The sequence below is a fragment of the Mycetomoellerius zeteki genome, unplaced genomic scaffold, assembly GCF_001594055.1.
Source record: "Mycetomoellerius zeteki isolate Tzet28-1 unplaced genomic scaffold, Tzet1.0 scaffold32, whole genome shotgun sequence".
Lineage (NCBI taxonomy): Eukaryota > Metazoa > Arthropoda > Insecta > Hymenoptera > Formicidae > Mycetomoellerius > Mycetomoellerius zeteki.
The window spans coordinates 164,559-187,632 of record NW_017257305.1 but is presented as its reverse complement, the minus strand read 5'-3'; the positions used below and the strand labels follow the sequence as shown (position 1 = coordinate 187,632).

Here is a 23,074-nt window from a genome sequence, read left to right as displayed (position 1 = left end):
TTTACTTTTTATTTTGTAGTAGAATTTAACTTGGCGCCACAATTGTTGATATCAAATCTTTTATACAGATGATACATATATCATTAGATTTAATAAAAACATTAACAGAATTTAACTTGGCGCCACAATTGTTGATATCAAATCTTTTATACAGATGATACATATATCATTAGATTTAATAAATTTTGTGATATAATGATTTTCATGTAATAATTTTTGAAAGGGAATAAAGCCATTATAACTTGGATTGGAATGTATCATATACAAAGAATTTCATCAAACAGCAAACGCAATTAGTTATCAGTTCCACGGCCGATTAAATAATTGACGTTGGTGAAACCGGCCCAAATGATGGTTTCCATACGAGAAGCATGCACGCTTAGCGCTTTTTTTACCTTTTTTTTAAAAAGGTAAGTTTGAATAAATAACAAGAAACAGTACACCATTTGTGTTTTATTTTTTAATTTGATAGATAGAATTTACAAAGTTAAGATTGTAGCATCTGAATTTTAATTTTTCATTTGATATACATTTTACATTATATTATATTTTATACTTATGAGGGGCACCTCATGTAATGGGTCAAAAAAATCGAAAAATTTTTTTTGCATAATTTAATAATTTAACCCATCAAAAATATGTCCCTTGAGTTTTAGAACGAAATTCGAAGAATTGACGTAATTACAGATGATTTTATTGCGGACCGTAGGTAAAGCGCCGAGCGCGCGGTGCATCCCCTCTGTCGACCCTTAGGCTTTGAACATAACTAAAATATTTATTTTGTGTATCCTATAGAGACATTATACTCTGTAGTGTGTACATTCAAATTTACTTTATGGAACCGGCATAGCAGATCAGTTATAAATACTCGAAAATTGTTGGTTGTATACAGTTGGAACAGATACCGTTTGAAAGGTATCTAAATATAGATATAGGTATTGTGGCAAAAGTATTTAGATATAAGTATAGATACATTTTTTTACAATTACCTAGGTATAGGTACAGATATAAATAAAAAGTATCTGAAAATTTAGATACTTTTTAGGTACTTTAAAAAAAAAATTTTTTTTAATTAAAAATTTTTTTTTGGGGGGAAAAACAGGTAAAGAGAAAGTAATAAGCAACGTAAATTAAATATCACATTTTATCTTTATTTGTTTATGTTAACATATAAAGAAATATCTCAAACGTATTTAAAAAACGTAGAGATCTCTCTAACATCTTCAAAAAACATAGAGACTACAAAACATAACTTTGTAATGTTGTACATCGTTATTTCTCACATTTATTTAACAAAGTTTCAAATATTGAGTCGGACAACTGGTTTCTTCTTGGAGTTAAAATTTGGCCATCTGCACTGAACAGCCTTTCAACAGGTGCTGAAGACGGTAGAATAGTATTATACTGTCTAAATACTTTTTGAATTAGATTATAATTTAGTAACGAATCAACAGTCTTGCTTTTATCTTCAAAGTAGCGTAAACATTCCATTTGTACAACATTTTGCTTTTCTATTTAATTATTCGTATTGGAATTCTTGATAAAATTATGAAAGAAATCTTCATTATCACTATCGTTGAAGAGTTCTTTTCCTCATTTGTGCCTGCTTCCCGTTGGTACAACTTTTCACATTCGCATAAAAATAAAGTTTTTACCAAGTTGTATTCACTATGGCTACTATTCAGCCATTTCAATTTAAATTTTGGATGTGAAACCGTTGCCAAAATGTAGGGTTTGGATTTACTGTTGTTCATGTCCAAAATATCTTTATATCTTGTATGTATACCATCAAGAATAGCATTTTTGAGCAGTGTGCAGTAAATTAGATGACTTAGTGAATTTAAAATATTTTTAATTTGAAATAAGGTAGGAATTACGTAGCCTAAATAGCAAATGTCCTCACTCTGCAAGAAATCAAAAGACTTTGCGATTGGTCCCATTACGGTGACATATTCAATTAGAAACTCAATTTCAATGCTTCTTAATTTAGGTTTCTGAAGTTTCTCGCAAATTGCTAATAAATGATCTCTTAATAATAGCACTCTATTAATACTATCATAGAACGAATTCCACCTTGTAAGGCAAGGCACAATTAGTTTCATATTGCAAATGGCTTCTACTTCATCGGAAGTTAAAGTAGACGATGAATGAAATTCCACAAGGTAGTAAGTTTGGCAAATGTTACATGATACATTCTTTTATAAGCAGTATCTTGCAATGCTTTTTCCGAATCTTTAGTTGCTATTAGATTTAAAGTATGTGAAGCACATCGGTAATGATGTGGAAGCATTATATCGTCATCTTCAGCTTGGAAATTCAAATTTTCTGTAATGTTTGAAAAATCAAGAATATCATGTATGTCAAGTGAAATATTTTCATTATTTAAAAAATCTAATTCGTCAGGATTATTGTTTTCGGGTACAGCATATACTTGGAAAGATTTTCCAAAATTTTTTGCATTGTCGGTGACAGTTCCCACAATTTGTTCCTGTTTAATGTTGTACATAACATGAATATCTGACAGAGTTTTAGCAATTTGCAAATGTGTGTGAAAATATTTTATTCGTTTACATGCTAGAACCGTTGAATGTCTTTTTAATTGCTCGTCCAAATAGTGGCAAGTTACTCCCATGTAACTTTTATTGTTAGTGCTCCAAATGTCAGCTGTAGTGCACACATAACGAATTGTTCAAAGTTTATATTTAAAAGATTCTATGTATTCCTCTTTCTGCTTGTCAATTAGAGCCTTAAGTGTTTGACGACACGGTAAATTTGTATCTCCAGACAAACCAGAAATAAGACTCCGGAATGACGGCTTTTCTACCGTAGAAATTGGCAGCATTTCTTCCACTATGTAGTTACAGATTAGTTCGTTAATCTGCAATAAACAATACTTTATACAAATATTTGTTTTTTGTATTTTTCTGTATTAATAATCAAATTAATATTACTCTCTAAATCTTTTGGAGTGAAATCTCACACCAAGACTGAAAATTGAACCAATCTTGAAAAAAAAGTGAAAATATTTTCACTCTTAAATAAGAGTAGATTTTCACTCTTCAGGAGTGAGATTTCATTCTTTTGCAGTAAGATTTCACTCTGTTGGAATGAAAGTTACTTCAAGAAATGAAGCCTCACTCCAAAAAAAGGAGTAAGATTCCACCACTTCTTTCAAGTAAATCTCACTCCAAAACAGTGAAATCTTACTCTAAAAGAATGAAAATTTGCTATTCTCGTTCAAGAGAGAGTACAAAATTTTCTCTTTTTTGAGACTGGCTCACACACACCACACAATTTTCACTCCAAAAGATTTAGAGAGTACATACGAGTATACTTTAGAACAATGAGAATAAATCAAATTTAATAAGATAAATGTCTATATCGATCAAGCAGGATCTTAATTGCTTAAATAATTCTATATGAAATTTATACCATATTTATACCATACCTATGTAATTATTTAAACTGCGCGCCGAATTGATTTTTCGATCTTGAAACATAACTGAGTAATAAAATCACAAATTAAATTACCTAGCACACATTTTAATAATTTGCTCATAAGCGTTTTTGAAAGATTTTAATAATGTTGGTAAACATATTAAAATCAGTAAATAATTCTTATTGTAAAAATAAAATTACTTAAGCAATTAAGATCCAGCTTGCTCCGTATAGACATTTATCTCATATTTGTTATATGTATAATCACATTTACAGTTCTAAAGACACTTTGTTTAAGACTCTTGAGTAGTCTCCGCAGCCATATTGAATCGTGATGTCAGAAGCAAGAAATAACATGTCAACTTTTGTTACGTGCCATTTGTAAATAAAGATAACATAAAATGATGAGATCGCTTTATCCTGTAAACGCAATAGAGTAGTAAGTCTCAAGAACATGAGACCAATCATAATCAATTATTCTTCTCACATTTGACCGTGATCGATTTCTTAAGGCATAAGGCTTACTATTATTAACTTCTTAAATCTTACTACACCTATTGTGTTTGCGAGGTTAAAACACTTGTAAAAATAGACGAAAGCTATTCTTACCTGCCCTGGCAGTCAGAAATAAAGTAAAATGCACATAAAGTAAAAATAGGCTACGCATACACATTGAGTAAATACACTTCATATGCCTTTTATCAGTTTTATCATTTACAACTTTATTGACTGCCAGGTCGGATAAGGATAGCTTTGGCTCATTTTTACAAGTGTTTTAAAGTGATCATTTCCAGTTTTATCCAAATTGTCTTTACAAATGGCACGTAACAAAAATTAATGTTGTTTCTCGCTTCTGACGTCACAATTCAGTGTGCCGCAGGCCGCAGCGACTCAGAAGCTTTAATATTGTTTAAATAAGAGAATTCCTCTATATTCGGTCAAGGCAGATCTTAATTCTAAAAAATCTAAGTTATAAAAATTAAAATCCACTTCTAAAATATTTAAATACAAATAAAAATTACATACCACACTAGTTGGGAGTTTGCTATATCTTTTACATTTTTGAAATGGTGTTACAAGTACTTTGGAAGAACCAACATGTCTATCAGTTGAGTTGCTGCATTTCAAAGATACTTTTTGGCATGAGATCTTTCTCAATTTTAATGTGTCATACTGTGTAGCTGCCTCAGGATGTTTCCTCCAAATAAAAAATCATATTAATCGTATTAAAGATCTATTTTGAACTTTCGACAGATACAAGAAAATCTCTCCTTTGCTTACTTTATACAAATAAACAAAATACTCTATCAAGTTTTACACAATACTTTAAATCACTATTACAATCAGATACTTTTAGTTATTCCTATAGTTTAGTAGGATTAATATGATAATTTAACTCATAAATATACAACGCAAAAATAATCAAATTCGTGGTCTATAACGAGTATTAAAGGTTGATGAATTGACGTTCGCGAACATTGCGAACGTTAAAAGCTAATCTAAAATATGCTTTTTGTTTCCTGTTTCTTGCTCTTTTTATTATACTATTTTTTACACCTTGTTTTTGCTTCTTATCCCGTTTTTCGTTTTCTGTCACTTAAGATAAAAGTTAACGAACTTCGGAAAAAACAAGAAACACGTAGCAAGAAATGCAATTGTCGAGAAAACGGTCGCAAAAAAGGAAAAAGGCAAGAAACAAGAAACAAAAAGCACATTGTAGAATAGGCTTAAGTGGAACGCACACCCATAATTAAATATTTAAATATATTAGTACTTACCTTCAAATGCTTATGAAAATTGCCAGTTGATGTTTCTGAGCCATTCAGAGCTTATCAGAGGATGTTTAGGGCATAACATGCATTTTGCAACGACTACTTTACTCGCTTTCATCGTATTGTTCTTGTTAAAATCTCCCTTGTGACTCTTGTTTTGTACAAGTGTAAAAAATTTTCCATTAAAAATTAATGGAAGGTCATCAGCGGCGATGTCATCGACGACAGCAATGATATTAGCGTCTACAGCGTCACAATTTGAGGACATTTTGTTTTTATTCGTTTATATCTGTATTTATTAATTAACTTGGACTGATAAATTTAAATACGTAAAGAAAACTGAACTGTCTTAACACACAATCTAAGTAAAATTAATGGTCTAGGATAACCATTACTCGCAAAATCGTAACTATCTAACTGGTCGCAACCTGCAACTATTATCAAACAGAGAATTATCGTGCCTTCGAGAGAATGTTCGCGCCACTCGCGGTCAGTGTTATCATTTAAGAGTTTCATAGGATCAGAATGGCAAACTGGTCACGTGACATAACCTCCTCAAGCATCGATGAGATATTATTAAAGATCGTCGACCCCAAGCAAATTTTCGTCCTTACAGATAGTGCCCTAAGGTAATTGAAAAACGCTGACATTATCGACAATTGATTGGCGAGACGTTGATTATGGCTATTGTGCCAATCTTTCGCCGCTGCAAGCGTTGCTGCGCGTTCTGTCTGCAGAAACCATTAGGCCGGAATCAGACTACGCATTGAAGATTGAGGTTGAAGATTAAAGATTAAAATTTGACCAATAAGGACAAAGAAATTTTAACTCCTTCCATTTCAATTAGTCAAATTTGAATTTTTCAATCTTCAATCTCAATCTTCAATGCATAGTCTGATTCCGGTCTTAGTGACGGCGACTGTGTATAAATACTTGATATCTATGTATCTAAAACTTAAAAGATACCGTATCAAAAAATAACTAGATACGGATACAGGTATCTCCGCCTATAAGGATCTAGGTAATGCACTTAGGTACAGCTAAAATATCTAGATACGTTCCAACACTGGTTGTATACCTAAAACTTTAAATGCGTTTTTCTCGAAACTACTTTTTTAAAATTGGCGTACAAGATAACTCAAAAACTATTCATCCGATTAAGCTCTCCCTGTGCACACATCTAGATAAATACTTTCCTCATAATAATTGAACATATTAATTGAACCTTTATTTATAATTGTATTGTTTAAATAAATTACTTTTATTACATAATTAACACGAAAGTTTTTCGTAAAAATCGAAATTTTTTCTTCTGTGTGTCGCCATTTTTATAATTTGATATTATTCTCTTTAAAAATAGGTTCAATTAATAACGTAAACCCTACAAAAAAGAAATCGTTTTCGTTTTTTTTTTGTTTCGGTTGAATAGAAGCAGCGTTACATGCACGCCGTCAATGCCGACGCACCAAAATTAAATTATTATAAATATAAAATTCACATTGTTTTTCTATCAAGAAAATATTTTTTAGTAGTCCAATATTACAATAACATATCTTGAAAATTTCAAAAGAATTTGTCGTATAGTCTCCTATTAAAAAATTCCGAAAAATTATATTATTTTCAGCACGATACATGAGGTGCCCTCCTTAAATGAAAATTTTACATGCAGGTATACTTACATATTTTTTAAATTTTACATATGTAGACATATATTTTACATTTTCTGCAGGTATACCTATATTGTACACAGTGGCGTAGTGAGAAAAATGTTTCGGGGGGGGCAGTAGAGATCAGTTTTTTTTAATGTTCTTTTTTAATACTAGTGACAAATTTAGTAAGCATAAACCAAAAAGCTTCGTTTAAAACGTTAAATAAAAGTGAAATTAATGTTGATTTATATAACATTTTGTACATCAATTTGATCACATTAATCGCCAGTAAGCTTAAGCCTCTACACCGCGTCAAAAAAGTTATGATAATTTATATACATGTTGCAATGTCGCGTCGGACGTTTCGCTGACGCTGTATATAAATTGTCATAATTTTTTTACTATTACATTTAAAGATCTAAAACTCTCTTCAGAAAACTTCTTCAAATATTCAACTACAATGTAGCATTAATGAAAATTTTTAATTCGAAAATTCATAACACAACTTTAACGTTTGAAAAAAAATTCACTAAACTCAACAAAATATTATTAAAAATCCGCCATTTTGTTGTAAAGTATTTCAAAAATTTCGGAATAGCTCTACAAGTCGCAAAATATGTCAAAGATTATAATGTAAATAAAAACTTAAATAATAAATATTAATATCCGGCTGAGAGATTTTGCGAGTTGAAGTGCTGCCGTTCTCTCAACGCCACTTTTTGCGGTTGTACTAACAGCAACATTTTTTCCGTGTAATTCATCGAATTTTTGTTTACGTGCCAAATACAAAGAAAAATCAACAAATTTATTTTTAATACATAATAAACGATATTTTTGCAACTATTATAAATTAAATATGAGAACTATCCCTCAACAGGATTTAATTTCCTCTCTCAAAACAAATTGACATTTACGGCTCAACAATTGTTTATACATTCTTATAAAATTATTGAAATTATTCAGAATTTCGGAGGAAGGGCTGCAGCTACCACAACTCCCCCCTTGGCTATGCCACTAATGTACATATTCTTAACTGGTAAAATGGAAATAATTAAGAAACTCCAAGCATTCTATTTCATTTTCTTTGCAATATTCAAAGAATTTTTTAAATCCGAATATTCCAAAAAATTATGAGAGTTGATTATAACGTTTAAAAAACTTGTTGCGCAGCGGCGACAACAAATGTTTAACGAACACTATAATTCCTAATGGCTCCTGCACACTTGATGCGAAAACACTTGCCGCGTAGCAAAATGCGACACGGTAACCAATAAGCTTACAACTCTTAACACGTTCATTGGTTACCGCGTCGCATTTTGCCGCGCGGCAAGTGTTTCCGCTTTGAAACCATAAATTAATGGAAATAATTAACAATCATATATAACGTGTAATTGACATATATTTCCACATATGATAGCAATTCATTATTCAAAAGCCAAAATGTTTTTTAATGTCTATAACAATACTGCAAGATTTGTAAAATCTTGCACCGTAATATATATTATATATTACAATTTCTAATATCTACAATGTTACAGCGATATTACAGCGCAATCTGCAATATTGCAATATTTCTGCACTGTTACTGCAAGCTTCTGTGCTGTATGGGGGAGCATAGAGATATCGGAACGCAGAAGCAATGAGCTGTTTGGAGACAAAGAAGAGAAATGAACAGCCAATCGTACTGTAAGCCATACTTATGTATGAATGGCATGCTGTTTGTGTGTATATATATTTTGTAGGCCGTGGTCGAGCCAGTCGATGCAGATGTATATATATTAATATGAAGAGAGCTTCCACCTTAGGCAGTCCCTTGGGACAAAAAACTTGAAAGCCAGACTTACTACCTGATTACTTGAGAAATACCTATACTGTTGAACCATCACTACACATATGCTCGTATATAGCAACATAGAAAACGTAGGAAAAGATATTTTTAGTATTATTGAAAAAATTATATCACTTTGATGGACTGTTACGGGCAAACTATTGATTTGACAAAGAAATTTATTTGACATAATTTGTAGAAAATTTTCTCATCTACAATTTGTTATAGAAGTATTTTTGTCGACAGACGCACCTGCAACGAAATACGAGGGGGGACCCAAAAAAAACGGGAATTTCATCATAACTTCTTTATTTCTCAATATTTTAACACCAAATTTTGATCACCTTCAAGTATTCGCCATTGACCACAACGCACTTCTCCAAACGATTCTTCCATTGTTCAAAACAGTTTTTAAATTCACTCATCGGGATGTCCTTTAAGCCTTCCAGCGATTTTTGTTTCACCTCCTCCACAGTGGCAGATTCGATTGCAGAGGTGTTGTGCACGCGGAGTTCGTTCCCCCGGGTCAAACTGCCAACCAGAAGCTCTACTTGGAGGTTTTTGTTCCCCAGACTCAAAAGGAATATGAAAGGAAAGCGTTTTGCCACTGTGGAGGAGGTGAAACAAAAATCGCTGGAAGGCTTAAAGGACATCCCGATGAGTGAATTTAAAAACTGTTTTGAACAATGGAAGAATCGTTTGGAGAAGTGCGTTGTGGTCAATGGCGAATACTTTGAAGGTGATCAAAATTTGGTGTTAAAATATTGAGAAATAAAGAAGTTATGACGAAATTCCCGTTTTTTTGGGGTCCCCCCTCGTATATGCAAAAAAACAGATTTTTCACTTATTTTTTAGCCATTTTTTCAATATGGCGGTACCGGGGCGTCAATTTTTGGTGGCAAAATAAATTTATTATAAGGGCATCAAATTATGTATATACATAAATATATCAAATATCAAAGCTCCGTCGAGACTTTCCAGGTAAAACTACCTATCGCTAGTCAAAAGTTTTTGATATTAAGTATCAATATTTGATATTAAGTATCAATAAAATTAATAGAATATTAATAAAAATGATATTTCGGTAATAATTTGAATTCGTCTTGAAGACTCTTAATATTAAGGAAAAAAAATTGCACGGTGCCATTTAAAAAATTTAAGATGACTTTGATTTTTTATGAAAAAAATTTTTTTTAAATCTTTTTTATTGCACGCTATAGCCTGTATGAAACAGACAAATATTCACCTTCCAACTTTTTTTTTTAAACTGGCGGAAGTATCCGAAAAGTCGTATGGACCGTTACTCCGTGTACAGGATGGTCCACTTAAATCGACCATCTGAAATATCTCGCTTATTTTTGATGACGTAAAAAAATGTTTCAAGTGAAAGTGGAACTGTTTCGAGGGGGACGTATTTTGGTCATGTTGTTTTCTTTCTAGATGGAGGCGTCAAAAAGATATGAAGGTCATCTCCACTTTCTTAAATGGAATTGTATGATTTTTTTATACAATATGATTCCTCTAATTATTCTGCATATAAAAGTATTAAGGCAGTAATATAAAAGAACCAGTAGCTTACGAGATATTTTACACTTTATTCTGGTATATATTGACATATAATGTTAAATAACTCGTAAACTATTAACTTTTTGATAATCGTACTTTATGAAAAGAATAATGAGATGAATCATTTGGTGGAAAGAAAACACATAGTTGCTTATTTAAAAAATTATCTATTTTGCATATTTTTTTAAAGCAACTATGTGTTTTCTTTCCACCAAATGATTCATCTCATTATTCTTTTCATAAAGTACGATTATCAAAAAGTTAATAGTTTACGAGTTATTTAATATTTTATGTCAATATGTGCCAGAATAAAGTGTAAAATGTCTCGTAAGCTACTGATTCCTTTATATTACTACCTTAATATTTTTATTGTATATGCAGAAAAATTATACAATTCCATTTAAGAAAGTGGAGATGGGCTTCATATCTTTTTGACGCCTCCACCTAGAAAGAAAACAACATGACCAAAATATGTCTCCCTCGAAACAATTCTACTTTCACTTGAAACATTTTTTTATGTTATCAAAAATAAGCGAGATATTTCAGATGATCGATTTAAGTGGACCACTCTGTATATACAGAGTATTCCATTTTATTTTCCCCAGGTAAATATCTCAAAAAGTATGAAAGATATAGAAAAATGTTTCAGACAAAAGTTGATTTAGAGGGAGCCACACATTTTGACTATGTTGTCTTTCTTCTAGGTGGAGGCGCCAAAAATATATGAAAGTCACCTCCACTTTTTTAAATGGAATTGTATAACTTTTTTACACAATAATAATTTGTTACGTCCAGCAGACTACCACGACTCTTTTCTTTCATGGAGAGCTGGAGTCCGTCAATACACATAGACAGTTACACGTAACTGATTTTTCCTAAAGCTCAAAAGTAATAAAAACCTTTTCCCATGGAAAACTAAAGTAAAGACTCCATTATCTCCTCGTAAATGTCAGCTACGATAAAGTAAGAATCGGTGCACGTGCGAGATTAAGGAAACACCGATGACACCCTTCTTGGCAATTAAGAAAACAGTAAATAACGGTAAAAATGTCAGTTGGAGGCGCAAGATCGGCGCCAGGACATTTCTTAACGGTCAAGTCGCGGACGATTCTCACGAGCCTGCGACCATAAAATACAAGATTGACACATACCGCGACGTCCAGAGGAGGTGTTTGTTGGTCCTGTGCCGACTAAAGTCACTAGATTTATAAAGTATCGCAATCATTCCATCATTTTGGCTCCAACAAGCGGCTCATTTAAAACGTATGCATATGTGTATGAATGTATTTTGTAAATAAAAAGGAAAATCATAAATTATATTAATCAGTGTTTTTATTTACGATTGTTCTTGCATACGATTTCATAGCAACGCTTCTACTACTATGTGTATTTGATTCCGTAATATCAATATTTTCCTTTTTAAGAGTAAAGTGGATGCGTGCTATAACAAATGTTTTAATAAGTTTATAAACAATATTGTGGCAAGATGGTACAAAGTCTGTGCAACAATTATTTAAAAACATTTGTACAAACTCTATAGGTTTTAACTTATTAGAGATAAAGTTATGTTCATTTCTTCTAAATAATAACTCACATTTGTATACAATGTTATATATTTCTATGCTTGGAAATATTAAAACATTATCCTTAAATTCTCTTAATCTAATGAAAAAACTTTGATTATTATTTGGATTATTCCTGCAATTAATTATACGTTTTATTTCATAAATATATAGTTATACGTTTTATTTCATAAATATTTCTCAGATCTCAGATTACACCATTACACAACAGATCTTAGGTTAGATACATTGCACTCAAACGTGTAGATATACGTTATGAAAAAGCACTATTTACACTTTTCGACGTCATTTTGGCTCTAAATCCTTAAACATTGAGTCTTATGGATTGCGGTACTTTATAAATCTAGTGACTTTAGTGCCGACGCTGCACGTGCGCTCTCTTGACGGGCTGCACGTGCATTTTCTCGTAAATTTTAAGATTTTAAATTTAAGGATGACACTTTCCCACAGACTCGGAACATCTTCCTTTCCTCCCCTATAACATACCCTTAAATTTTGACCAATCTGGAAGCGAGAAAAGAGCTCTTCTACTAATCCACAAAAACAGTTCCACCAATCGAAGCCCGACTAATTGGAGCAAATCAGTATAAATGTACCGCAGTTACGCGGCCCTCGGGGAAACTTTTCTTCCGAAAGTGGAAGTCCAAACTTTGACCGATATTTTTTCTCGGGCAACACTTAGAGTCGGTGCGACATTATCCGAAAGCTTCAATCTGCTGAGCCTGCAGCCTATCACCCTGCACCGACTCCGACCGAGGCTTCAGCTGAGCTACTACTCACTCAAGCATCTCACACTGGCAGTAAGCAATACTTCCTTTTATAATTATATTGTTTAGATTCCTCTCCTTCCCTTTTCTTCTATCTTTTCCGTGATTGCTCGAAGCGGTAAAACGCTTTAAGTAATTCCCTACTCTATTTCTCCGTATTTACTCAAAACGGTGAAACGCTTTGAGTAATTCTCTGTCCTCTCTCTCTCTCTTAAATTAATATTTCTTAGTAATACTCCTTTAACCATCCACCATCTCTACACTCTTTATTCACGGAAATCCATGCCCTTCTTCCTAATGTACCCATACGCACACACTTTTCTATATATTTACTCAAGATTCGCACCCGATGTAACACTCGCACACTTACACACATACATACACACCCACTGCTTGACTCAAAAATACCAAAATAGTTTGTAAAATACGCCAAGCTCATATAAAAGTAAATACAGGAGGGAGGAGGGGGTGAGGGTCGAAGGTCAGAGTTATCTGACTTTTCATGTAAAGCATTTTACATGAAATAACTATTAACTTTGATTGTTAATAACTTTTTAACGGATAGCGACCGCCACCTGTAACCTGGTGGAGGTCACTCAGGGTCATGATTTTGACAACATATGTCAAGGTCAAGGTCATTGGAGGTGGCTCCCCTAATCTTAACATTTACCAGAGAATCATTTGTGCGTTTAAAAGAAAGTCTTTGTAACGGTCCGATCTTGAATCTATACGTGGTGGGTGCGGAAACCGAATTACATACGGACGCGTCAGCACTCGGATACGGTGCGATACTGTTACAGAGAAGTAGAGACAATAACGCTATGCATCCGGTTTATTATTGTAGTGGAAAAACCACGCCGACAGAGGAAAAATAAACGAGCTACCAGCTCGAGGTATTAGCTATTATTAAAGCGCTTAATAAGTTTCGAGTTTATTTACTTGGAATATCATTTAAAATCGTTACCGACTGTTCGCGCGTTCGTGGCTACGATGAACAAGAAGGAACTAAGCGTCCGAATAGTCCGATAGGCTTTACTCTTGGAGAAGTTCAATTATACGATAGAGCATCGTCCCGGTAAGAGTATGGCACACGTGGATGCCCTAAGTCATCCGTTACCGATGCATATTGATAAAAGTTCGTGAAAGTGATTTATTAGCGCGGTTAGAAAAGGCTCAACAAGACGATTTCGATGTTAAAAGAATTTTTGATCTCGTTAAAACGCAAAAAGTTGATGGATATGTAATAAGAGGCAATGTACTTTTTAAGGAAGCGAGCGATGATTTGCGAGTTGTATCCGCCTCACTTAGGTGTCAAGTTATTCGACGGGCACACGAGAGAGGACATTTTTTGATCATTTTTGGAAATCCTCGTCGTATAATTTCAGACCGAGGCATCGCTTTTACTTCGCATGATTTTCAGAATTATTGTAAGGACGAAAGTATTGAACATGCGCTTATCACGACCGGAGTTCCGAGAACGAACGGTCAAGCGAAGCGAGGTCCGTGGGAAACCTCCACCGCTGTTGATTATATTAAATCATGGGCGAACAACGTAGAAGATTCGTCAGACAATGAAGAGCCAGAAAACTTTCAGGACTGATGGATATCCAAGGCGGATATCAATGCAGCCGAGTGTAGGATGTTTGTTTTCGACGTGCTCGGTCGAGGCCGTTTATGTTGACTCATTTTTGTAAAGCGTGGCGTCGTGTGATACATCCAGCTCGCGCTCCGACCAAACATTAGCCGCGAAAATCGGCGATGTCACCCTGCGAGCTCAGTTCTGAGCGAAGAACCGAGAGAGTCTCGTCGAGACCTGTCCCGTGTTACGCGCATTAAATACAAGAACTTCAAGCATTCGATTACTTCAATCCCCGTCGAAGAATCAACGATCCTTTCATTCATCCATACATCCATCCTATCATACATATAATCCTACACATATACCACCTTGATTAAAAAGTTCCCGGAATTCATTCAGAAAATTCAAAATACAAGTTTATTCATCAAAAGTGATATTGTCCCCTTCAAAGTACTCCCCATCGACTGCAACGCACTTATGCCAGCGCTTGATCCAGCTCTCGAAACATTTCTGGAACTCTATTGTCGGTATAGCCATCAGAGCCGTCTTCGATTTTTCCATTACCTCCTTTCGGCTGTTAAAACGCGTTCTCCGTAGTGGTTTTTTGACTCGATTGAACAGAAAAAAATCGCAGAGAGCCATATCGGGTGAATTCGATGGCTGTTGGATGGTTTCGTTCTTGGTAAAAAATTCACGGATAATGATGGCACTGTACGACGGTACGTTATAATGGTGCAAAATCCATAAGTTGTTTGCCCACAAATCCTTTCTTTTTTGGCGAATTGCTTCACGCAAACGTCTCATAACGCCCAAATATTACTCCTTATTAACTGTCTGACCTTCTGGCAAAAATTCGTGATGTACAATACCGTTGTAATCCATGAAAACCGTGAGCATCACTTTCTTTTTCGACTGAAAACGACGTGATTTTTTTGGTCTTGGCTCATTTGGAGCTCTCCATTCACTCGCCTGATGTCTGGATTGCGTGTCATACTCATAAACCCACGTCTCGTCTCCAGTAATGATGCGTTTGATGAATGTTGGGTCGGATTCAGCCTTGGAAATCATGTCTTTGGCGATGTCAACGCGGTCCCTTTTTTGCATGAAATTCAGTTCCTTCGGGACCAACTTTGCAGCAACACGGCGCAAACCCAAATCATTAACTACAATGTCCTGAACGGATCCATAAGCAATGTTTAAGTCCTCTGCCAGCTCTCTGATAGTTAATTTGCGGTTATTGATCAACATTTCTCTCACTTTATTGATGTTTTCGTCGGTTTTCGATGTCGACGGCCTGCCACTGCGTTCGTCATCCTCGACGGATTCACGATCACTTCTGAAACGTTTATGCCACTCGTAAACGATTGTTTTTTTTAGAGCATCACTGCCGAAACAGTTTCCCAACATTTCCAAGATTTTCGCACCATTGAATCCATTTTTAACGCAAAATTTAATACAAACTCGTTGTTGCAAATTCAACTCCATTTTTAAAACTATAAAAAATCGAAAACACGTGCAGAGGTAGATGTACTCAACACGGCGTAACTTTTACAAATGTCAAGCTATGGCGATAAAATTTGGTGGAAATGTCAATGGTAGATGTGGCAACGTAACCAAAAAAACGAAATTCAAATCAGCTGACTCAGAGCATCACCTGGTGGTAATACCGGGAACTTTTTGATCAAGGTGGTATATATAAAAGTATTAAGGTAGTGGTATCAAAAAACCAATAGTTTACGAGATATTTTATACTTTATTCCGATACATATTGACATAAAATATTAAATAACTCGTAAACTATTAATTTTTTTATAATCGTACCTTAATACTTTTATGAACAGAATAATAAGATGAATCAATTGGTTTAAAGAATACACATAATTGCTTTAAAAAAATATGTGAGCAAAATGGATTTTTTAAATAAGCAACTATATCTTTGTTTCCACCAATTGATTCATCTCATTATTCTGTTCATAACAATATTAAAGTATGATTATAAAAAAAATTAATAGTTTACGAGTTATTTAATATTTTATGTCAATATAGATATGCCAAAATAAAGTATAAATACCTTATAAACTATTGGTTTTTTAATATCACTACCTTAATACTTTTATGTGCAGAATAATTAAAGGATTGCGTAAAAAAAATTATACAATTCCATTTAAAAAAGTAGAAGTGACCTTCATATATCTTTGGTGCCTCCACCTAAAAAAAAAACATGGTTAAAATACGTTCCTCTCTAAACCATGCAACTTTTGTCTGAAAAATTTTTCTATATATTCCATATTTTTCAAGATATTTGCCTGAGAAAATTAAAATGGGACACCTTGTATTACATATACAGGGTGTCCTGAATTTAAATATCTAAATTTCGGGAGCGTGTAGAGGATCGATAAACTAAAAAAAAAATCCTGTAGAGATATTCTCATTTTAGAGAAAACCGCAAAAAGAAGACGTAATTTTCATTTTTGTACTTTGTCATTACTTATTCACGTTGTATTTATTCACTTATTTAATGTAAATATTGTTCAAAATATTGGCCTCTTGCAATAATGCAAGCATTACATCTAGTACGGACAGCTCGTGTTGCAAACACTGATCTGATGATATTTGGTGCACTGTACTCTCGATTCGATTTCTAAATTGTTCTCTTGAGTTGACTGACAATGAATAAACTTCCTACTTCAGGACTTCCCCCCCACACATAAAGAAGTCCAGTGGTGTCAAATCAGATGATTGGGATGGCCAAGGTACTACTCCTCCACGTCCAATCTATCGTCGTGGATAATGTCTGTCTAGCCAAGCTCGAGTAGTTTTGCCATAATGAGCTGGACATCCATCGAGTTAAAACCACATTTCAATCCGTTGCAAGGTGGATGTCTTCTAATCAAAGAAATCAGTCTCCAAAAACTCAATATATCTGGCTGCATTTAATATATCGTGTAAAAAAAATGGTCCTACTAGAGAGTCGTTCCAAATTCCGAGCCAGACATTAACAGCAAATTCATCGAGATTTTCTACTTGCATATTTGCCCCTAACGGATCTTCATGAATTGAAAATGAGCGGTCTCTCAACCTATTAAAAGTCATTGTAATGACTCGCCGATCCGGCATTCTTCTGTTTGGAAATCGGCGTACATACTCTCGCACCGTCTCCATAGCATTACCGTCGCAGAAATCATACACGAAAACCATGTCAGCATATTCAACATTAGAGTATGTACGCGGCATATTATGACAGAAGTAATTCACTCAATAGCTTCTGACGAGTAACTGACGAATTTATAGGAAAAAGGCAGAAATGTAAACAAACAACAAAGTTATCACCTGAAAATGGAATTATTATTATTATTATTGTTTTCGTGCACGATTTCAGCGACGATAATACTTCAGAGGCAGTGTAGGAACGAAACAATTATGTTTTACCTTTTTTGCGACGATTTTCTCCAAAACAAAGAAAAAAACGAGCATATCTCTACAGAATTTTTTTTCTTAGTACGGAATCAATAGACGTTGCTCAAGATTCGAGATGGTCTTAAGCTAGTGCTTGAACCAATCGGAGAGCCGTATTAGCATCGACATTGCTTGAGATTAAAACCGGACTATGGAATCCTATACATGTTCCCGAAGTTTAGACATTTAAATTCGGGACACCGCGCGCGCGCGCGCGCGCGTGTGTGTGTGTGTGTGTGTGTGTGTGTGTGTGTGTGTGTGTGTGTGTGTGTGTGTGTAGGTCTTATATATTAAGAATGTGATTTAGTTTTGAGGTTTTTTCTCATTCAAAAACTGATTTATTTAAATAACATTACGTAAACGTTTAATAACTGTTGTACGATCAATATTTACTTCTCTGGCAAATTCTGAAGTGGATTGTGCTGGTTTTTCGTCCAATAATGCTTGCAAATCTGCATTTTCCAGCTTTTGTCATTAACATTGAAATCATCACTTTGAATCGACAGAATCAATATTTACATATATGTCTTAATTGATGGAATAACATCACCGTAAATTTCTATTAGAATTCTGTGACTTTCAGCTGCCGTTTTCTTCTGCTTAAAAATCAAAAGTAATGCATGTCGAAAATGCTCTTTAGGAAGCTCCATTTTTTAAATGGTATGAACGTGATGTTTACGATGTTTACTATGTCTATTGTTAGTAAACGACTAAATATCATGGAATAATATTAAAGCATTAAGAAATAATAGCTGTGATTAGAATGTCTTCGACACACTGACATTAGTGCCATCTCTTGCAAAACCCTCAAAACTAAATCACACTAATATATTCAAAATACTTTTCAGTAACACAAATACATACTTTTATAATAAATACTTCTGTCCAGCGTATAAATCGGGTTGCACCTTTATAATCAATGCCATTATGCACTCTAATAGATGGTATACCATCCATTAATTGTCCATCAATAGGACTTTTAACACTGATAACAAAAGAAAGCTGTATATTTAATGTGTTTAATAGTGAAGTAAGAGAAAAGAAGAGAGTTCTAATATTACATAAATATATTAATATATTGCATATTGAAAGATTTATTCTCGCGCACGCGTAAGTGCGTGCGTATGAGAAAGAGAAAAAAAGAAATAGAAGAAGAAGGAGATAGAGGAGGGGAGAAAGAGGGGGAGAAAGAGAGAGAGAAGGAAATAAGAAAAAAATCGAAGAAGAGTAAGAAAGAAAAGAGGGAAGAAAGAAATAAGTATTGGCAAAGTTTGTGCAGATATCTTAAGTATAATAATAATGATTAAAATTTATCAAAAGAATTTACCTCAGATTAAACAGCATATCATTATCGACCCACTTTATGTTTACAACTTCATCCGGTTCCAACGCTCCCTGTCGTCCACAACCGATTGAAAAATCTTGCATATTTTTTAGAGCAGCTTTCAAAGCTTCCATTTTCTCTGGCATTATTTCTACCATTAATCCGTCCTCAACAATACTGGATTTGGCAGAAAGACCCAGGGAAGATTTTAGAGCACCATTGATGACGATGAAACTGGCGCCGGTTACTACATAATAGAAAAACGATTTTCTTTACATATCATTATATCAATTGCTTATAAATCTCCTACCTGTTCTTGGCTTGTTGTGAATGTTTATCGCTTGCGTTTGATAACTGCTCTCGTCACCAGTATTTGTTTGTATGCAAACTAAATGTGAATCAGCGGTTATACTAAAATTTGAGGCATAAGCTAAGACGTGATCGTTCGAATTATGGAGTCCTTTTATGACTTGGTCGTATCGATTTCTGGGAAACATAACGTCCGTTGTACGATTTTTAAGGTGAATTGTTAAGCCCCTCACTCCTGGCAAAGTATATCCGAAATTTCTAAAATCTGCTAATACTTTCATAACAGTATGTCCAATCTCAAAATATAACGCATTTCGAAAACGAACAGATACTAATGGGCAAGGATAATAACGATATTCCGCTCCAAGACGTAAAAGTAGCCTCAATGGAAATATTTTAGCCCATGGAGTTTCCCACCTAAAATGAATAGATACAAGTGAAATTACAATCGTCAAATAGATGGCATCATACAAAATAAATTGCAGAATACGTAGGTCTGTTCGTCATAAAAATTCAATATTACTTACAAGAGCAGCCCCAGAAGTATTCGAATTTTTCGATAACAATTTTTTTAGTGATAATTCTTGATGCCAAAAAAATACATGTTGCGACGTTCATTAATATGCGGCTTTGTTTTCGAGTTATGAATTTTTGAAAATCCGAAGAATTGAACGATTCGTATTCGAGGTTCGTCAACTTTCTCTTTTTCTTTAAAATACGTGTTCTGTTGTATTTGTTACTTCTTTCAAACAATTAGAACCGATATCATAATATTTTCTACAAAAACAATATTAAAGTATTTCTAAATGGTTAAAAAATTAGTTTCGCATACAAAAATTATTAATGACACGTATGCTTCGAGATAACGAAGTCTCGAAACGATCTATTTATTGAAAAAAAAATTTTTTCTAAACGTTTCCTTACAAGTTTTCCTTGAAAAGCGCAATTTGAATTTTTCGGATTTTTAAAAATTTATAACACAAAAACAAGTCACATGTTGATAAACATGCGACACGTATTTCTTTTTACTCAAGAATAACAAAAAAAATTGATATTGATAAACTCGATGAACTCTTCAGGAGCATCTTGTTATATCAAAATAGAAATTATATAGGAATTTTATTCTAAATTCAAGTTAAAACATTAAACTTTATGTATTTAGAACTGTGCAAGTATGACAATTATTAACAATCCTAAAGACAGTTTAATGAAGAATTCATAAGCAAACAAATAAAATACAATACTCTCCATAAATTTGGGAATACTCTACATTTTACAGGTTTGTAAATAATTATTTAATTGAAAAAAGACAAAATAAAAGTACATACATACATACGTTATCTATAATAACATGCTATCAAAATATGGAATTGTAATGAAAATGTACAATTTTTGAGAGTCTGAAATCAACTTGCGAATCAAATAGTTTACCATTTTTATAGAAACCGTTAAATTACAATTAAACCTGTGATGTGTATATACAATGAACGCAAGTACGATGGTGCAAACAAGTGATAATATACAATATAAACAATAGACTAAAGCGCAAAAAAAACCTTGAGCGTTCCGATGCTGAAATGATTATCCGACATATTTTCGGCATGTACAAGCTTATAGATGTTCTAGATAAAAATGTTTATCGTCATTTAGACACCTTACGACGTATTTAAATTAAAAACATGCATAGATCGCTGTCATGTAATGGTTTTCCTGTAAAACATAGGGTGTTCCTAAACTTATGGAGAGTACTGTATACATATAAGTAGTACTGTCTGGAAAAATGGGGCTGTGATTGGTCGATGGATGAAGGGTGGGGGTAATAGGGTAATTAAATAGTGCGTTCTGATTGGTTCGCTCTATAGTTGCCAAAGATCAGATTGGCTGGCTCCATACCTTCCCACAAAGTGATTGGAAAGGGGAGTGGTAGAGGACCTCCAACAAAATGGTGGGTGAAGTCCGAAAAAATGGTGAGTGGAGATTGGGACCGCAACATTGTTTTTGTCATAGGGAGGAGGACAAGGTACGAACAGAGGAGATGAATAACAGATAGTTTTATGGTGGTCATTTTTTGTTGGTACGACTCGATACCTCCGATGTACTGACGTTTTAGTGAAAGTGTTTTTATTATTTATGATGGGATCTGTTACGAAAATTTTCGAGTCTAGGAGACTCTTTTGTTTGGAGGAAATAGGAGGTAAAACAGGAACGAACATGTTTGACTGACGTGGCGCGATGTCATCAAGCATTACTTAAAAAAAAAATTCTTTTTATTTTATGTATCCAATGTACATTATTTAAACCTGAAATACGAGAGAAAATTATCTATTGTAAAGGGATCGAGGCTAGGAGTAAGAAACAGACGAAATTTACAAGTTCAAAAAGATTTTTATTTTTAAAAAGAGATGTTACATAATATAGTTATTTTACTTTTTTGAAAGAGTACACGATTGAACATGACGGCATACAGTATGTGAATTTATGAATTTATGTTTACAATGAAGAAAAAATTTATGAAATAACTGTACGATCAATCGGTCATTGTGTTTACAATCAGAGGTAAACAGACTAAGAAACTAGCAAAGATTATAACCATTACACATAAAATATCTGGAGACACGATAGTGTCTCGGCGCCAAGCCAAGCGCAGCGATACTGCCTCCTTTACGCGAACCGACGAGTTGCGGCAGACTGAGACAATCGGATCTCGGTAACGGCTAAACTGATCAGGTTCTATATATGCTCAATCGATAGGCACTACATGGATTGTATGATAAAAGTGCTTTTATTTTTTTTCTACGTGTCCTACGAGCGGAGATATCACGACGCAAAGTTCCGAACTGCTACTTTTTCAGATTCAGATATGTCGTTATTATTATCGTCATTGTCGTCGTCGACCACATATACGGGGAGAGGATAATCCTTTTGCACCGCCTGGCACTAGATGGCGGTAGAGGCACTCGGATGCCTGCACATTCCACTTGATGTAAGGAGGCCCGCGGCGGTGTGCGGTGCGCGGGACGTTTGCCAGGCAGTCCCTCGTGCACCAAGCTATTGATACGATGTGACGCGCACGCGGCGCAAATTATTAATTAAAATTAAAATGAAATATCGAGATTGTCGTTGAATTGAATAATCCATCTAAGTATTTATAGCGTTGAGGAAGAGGGTGTCTAGATGTTCACCGTCGAGAAATTAAGCGTCTGGATGTTCGTCGTCGAGGAATTAAGTGTCTAGATATTTGCTGTCGAAGAAGTGGGTGTCTAGGTGTTCGCTATTGAGGAAACGGGTGTCTAGAAGTTCGCTATTGAGGAAATGAATGTCTAGGTGTTCACCATCGAGGAAGTGGGTGTCTAGGTGTTGGCCGTCGAGGAATTAAGTGTCTAGGTGTTGTCTACAGGTTCGCTGTCGAGGAAGTTGGTGTCTAGTTCGCCATCGAGGAAATGAGTGTCTAGGTTTTCACCGTCGAGGAAGTGGGTGTCTAAGTGTTCGCCGTCGAGGAAGTGGGTGTCTAGGTGTTCGCTATTAAGGAAACGGGTGTCTAGGTGTTCGCTATTGAGGAAATGAGTGTCTAGGTGTTCGCCATCGAGGAAGTGGGTGTCTAGGTGTTCGCCGTCGAGGAATTAGGTATCTAGGTGTTGTCTACATGTTCGCTGTCGAGGAAGTGGGTGTCTAGGTTATACTATATTGAAACCTAATATCATAAAACCTAAATGATAAGTGGGTGCTTCCTATTTGATGACACAAATCGACACAAGTTGATACAAGTGTTGTCCTATCTTTGTCACTCTCTGAATGTCAAGAAG

At 34.3% G+C, this 23,074-nt stretch overlaps 1 protein-coding gene across 1 annotated transcript in view; it reads right to left on the bottom strand.

Annotated features, from left to right (window-relative positions):
- The window catches only part of LOC108724990 (zinc finger FYVE domain-containing protein 9), a 152,750-nt gene that overhangs the window by 4,488 nt on the left and 125,188 nt on the right, over positions 1-23,074 (bottom strand). The window contains exons 8-10 of the mRNA XM_018451735.1: positions 19,273-19,688; positions 18,966-19,209; positions 18,503-18,623 (exon numbers count right to left, since the gene is read on the bottom strand). Of these exons, the coding sequence (XP_018307237.1) occupies positions 18,503-18,623; positions 18,966-19,209; positions 19,273-19,688 (781 nt within the window). The remainder of the gene's footprint in view (positions 1-18,502; positions 18,624-18,965; positions 19,210-19,272; positions 19,689-23,074) is intronic.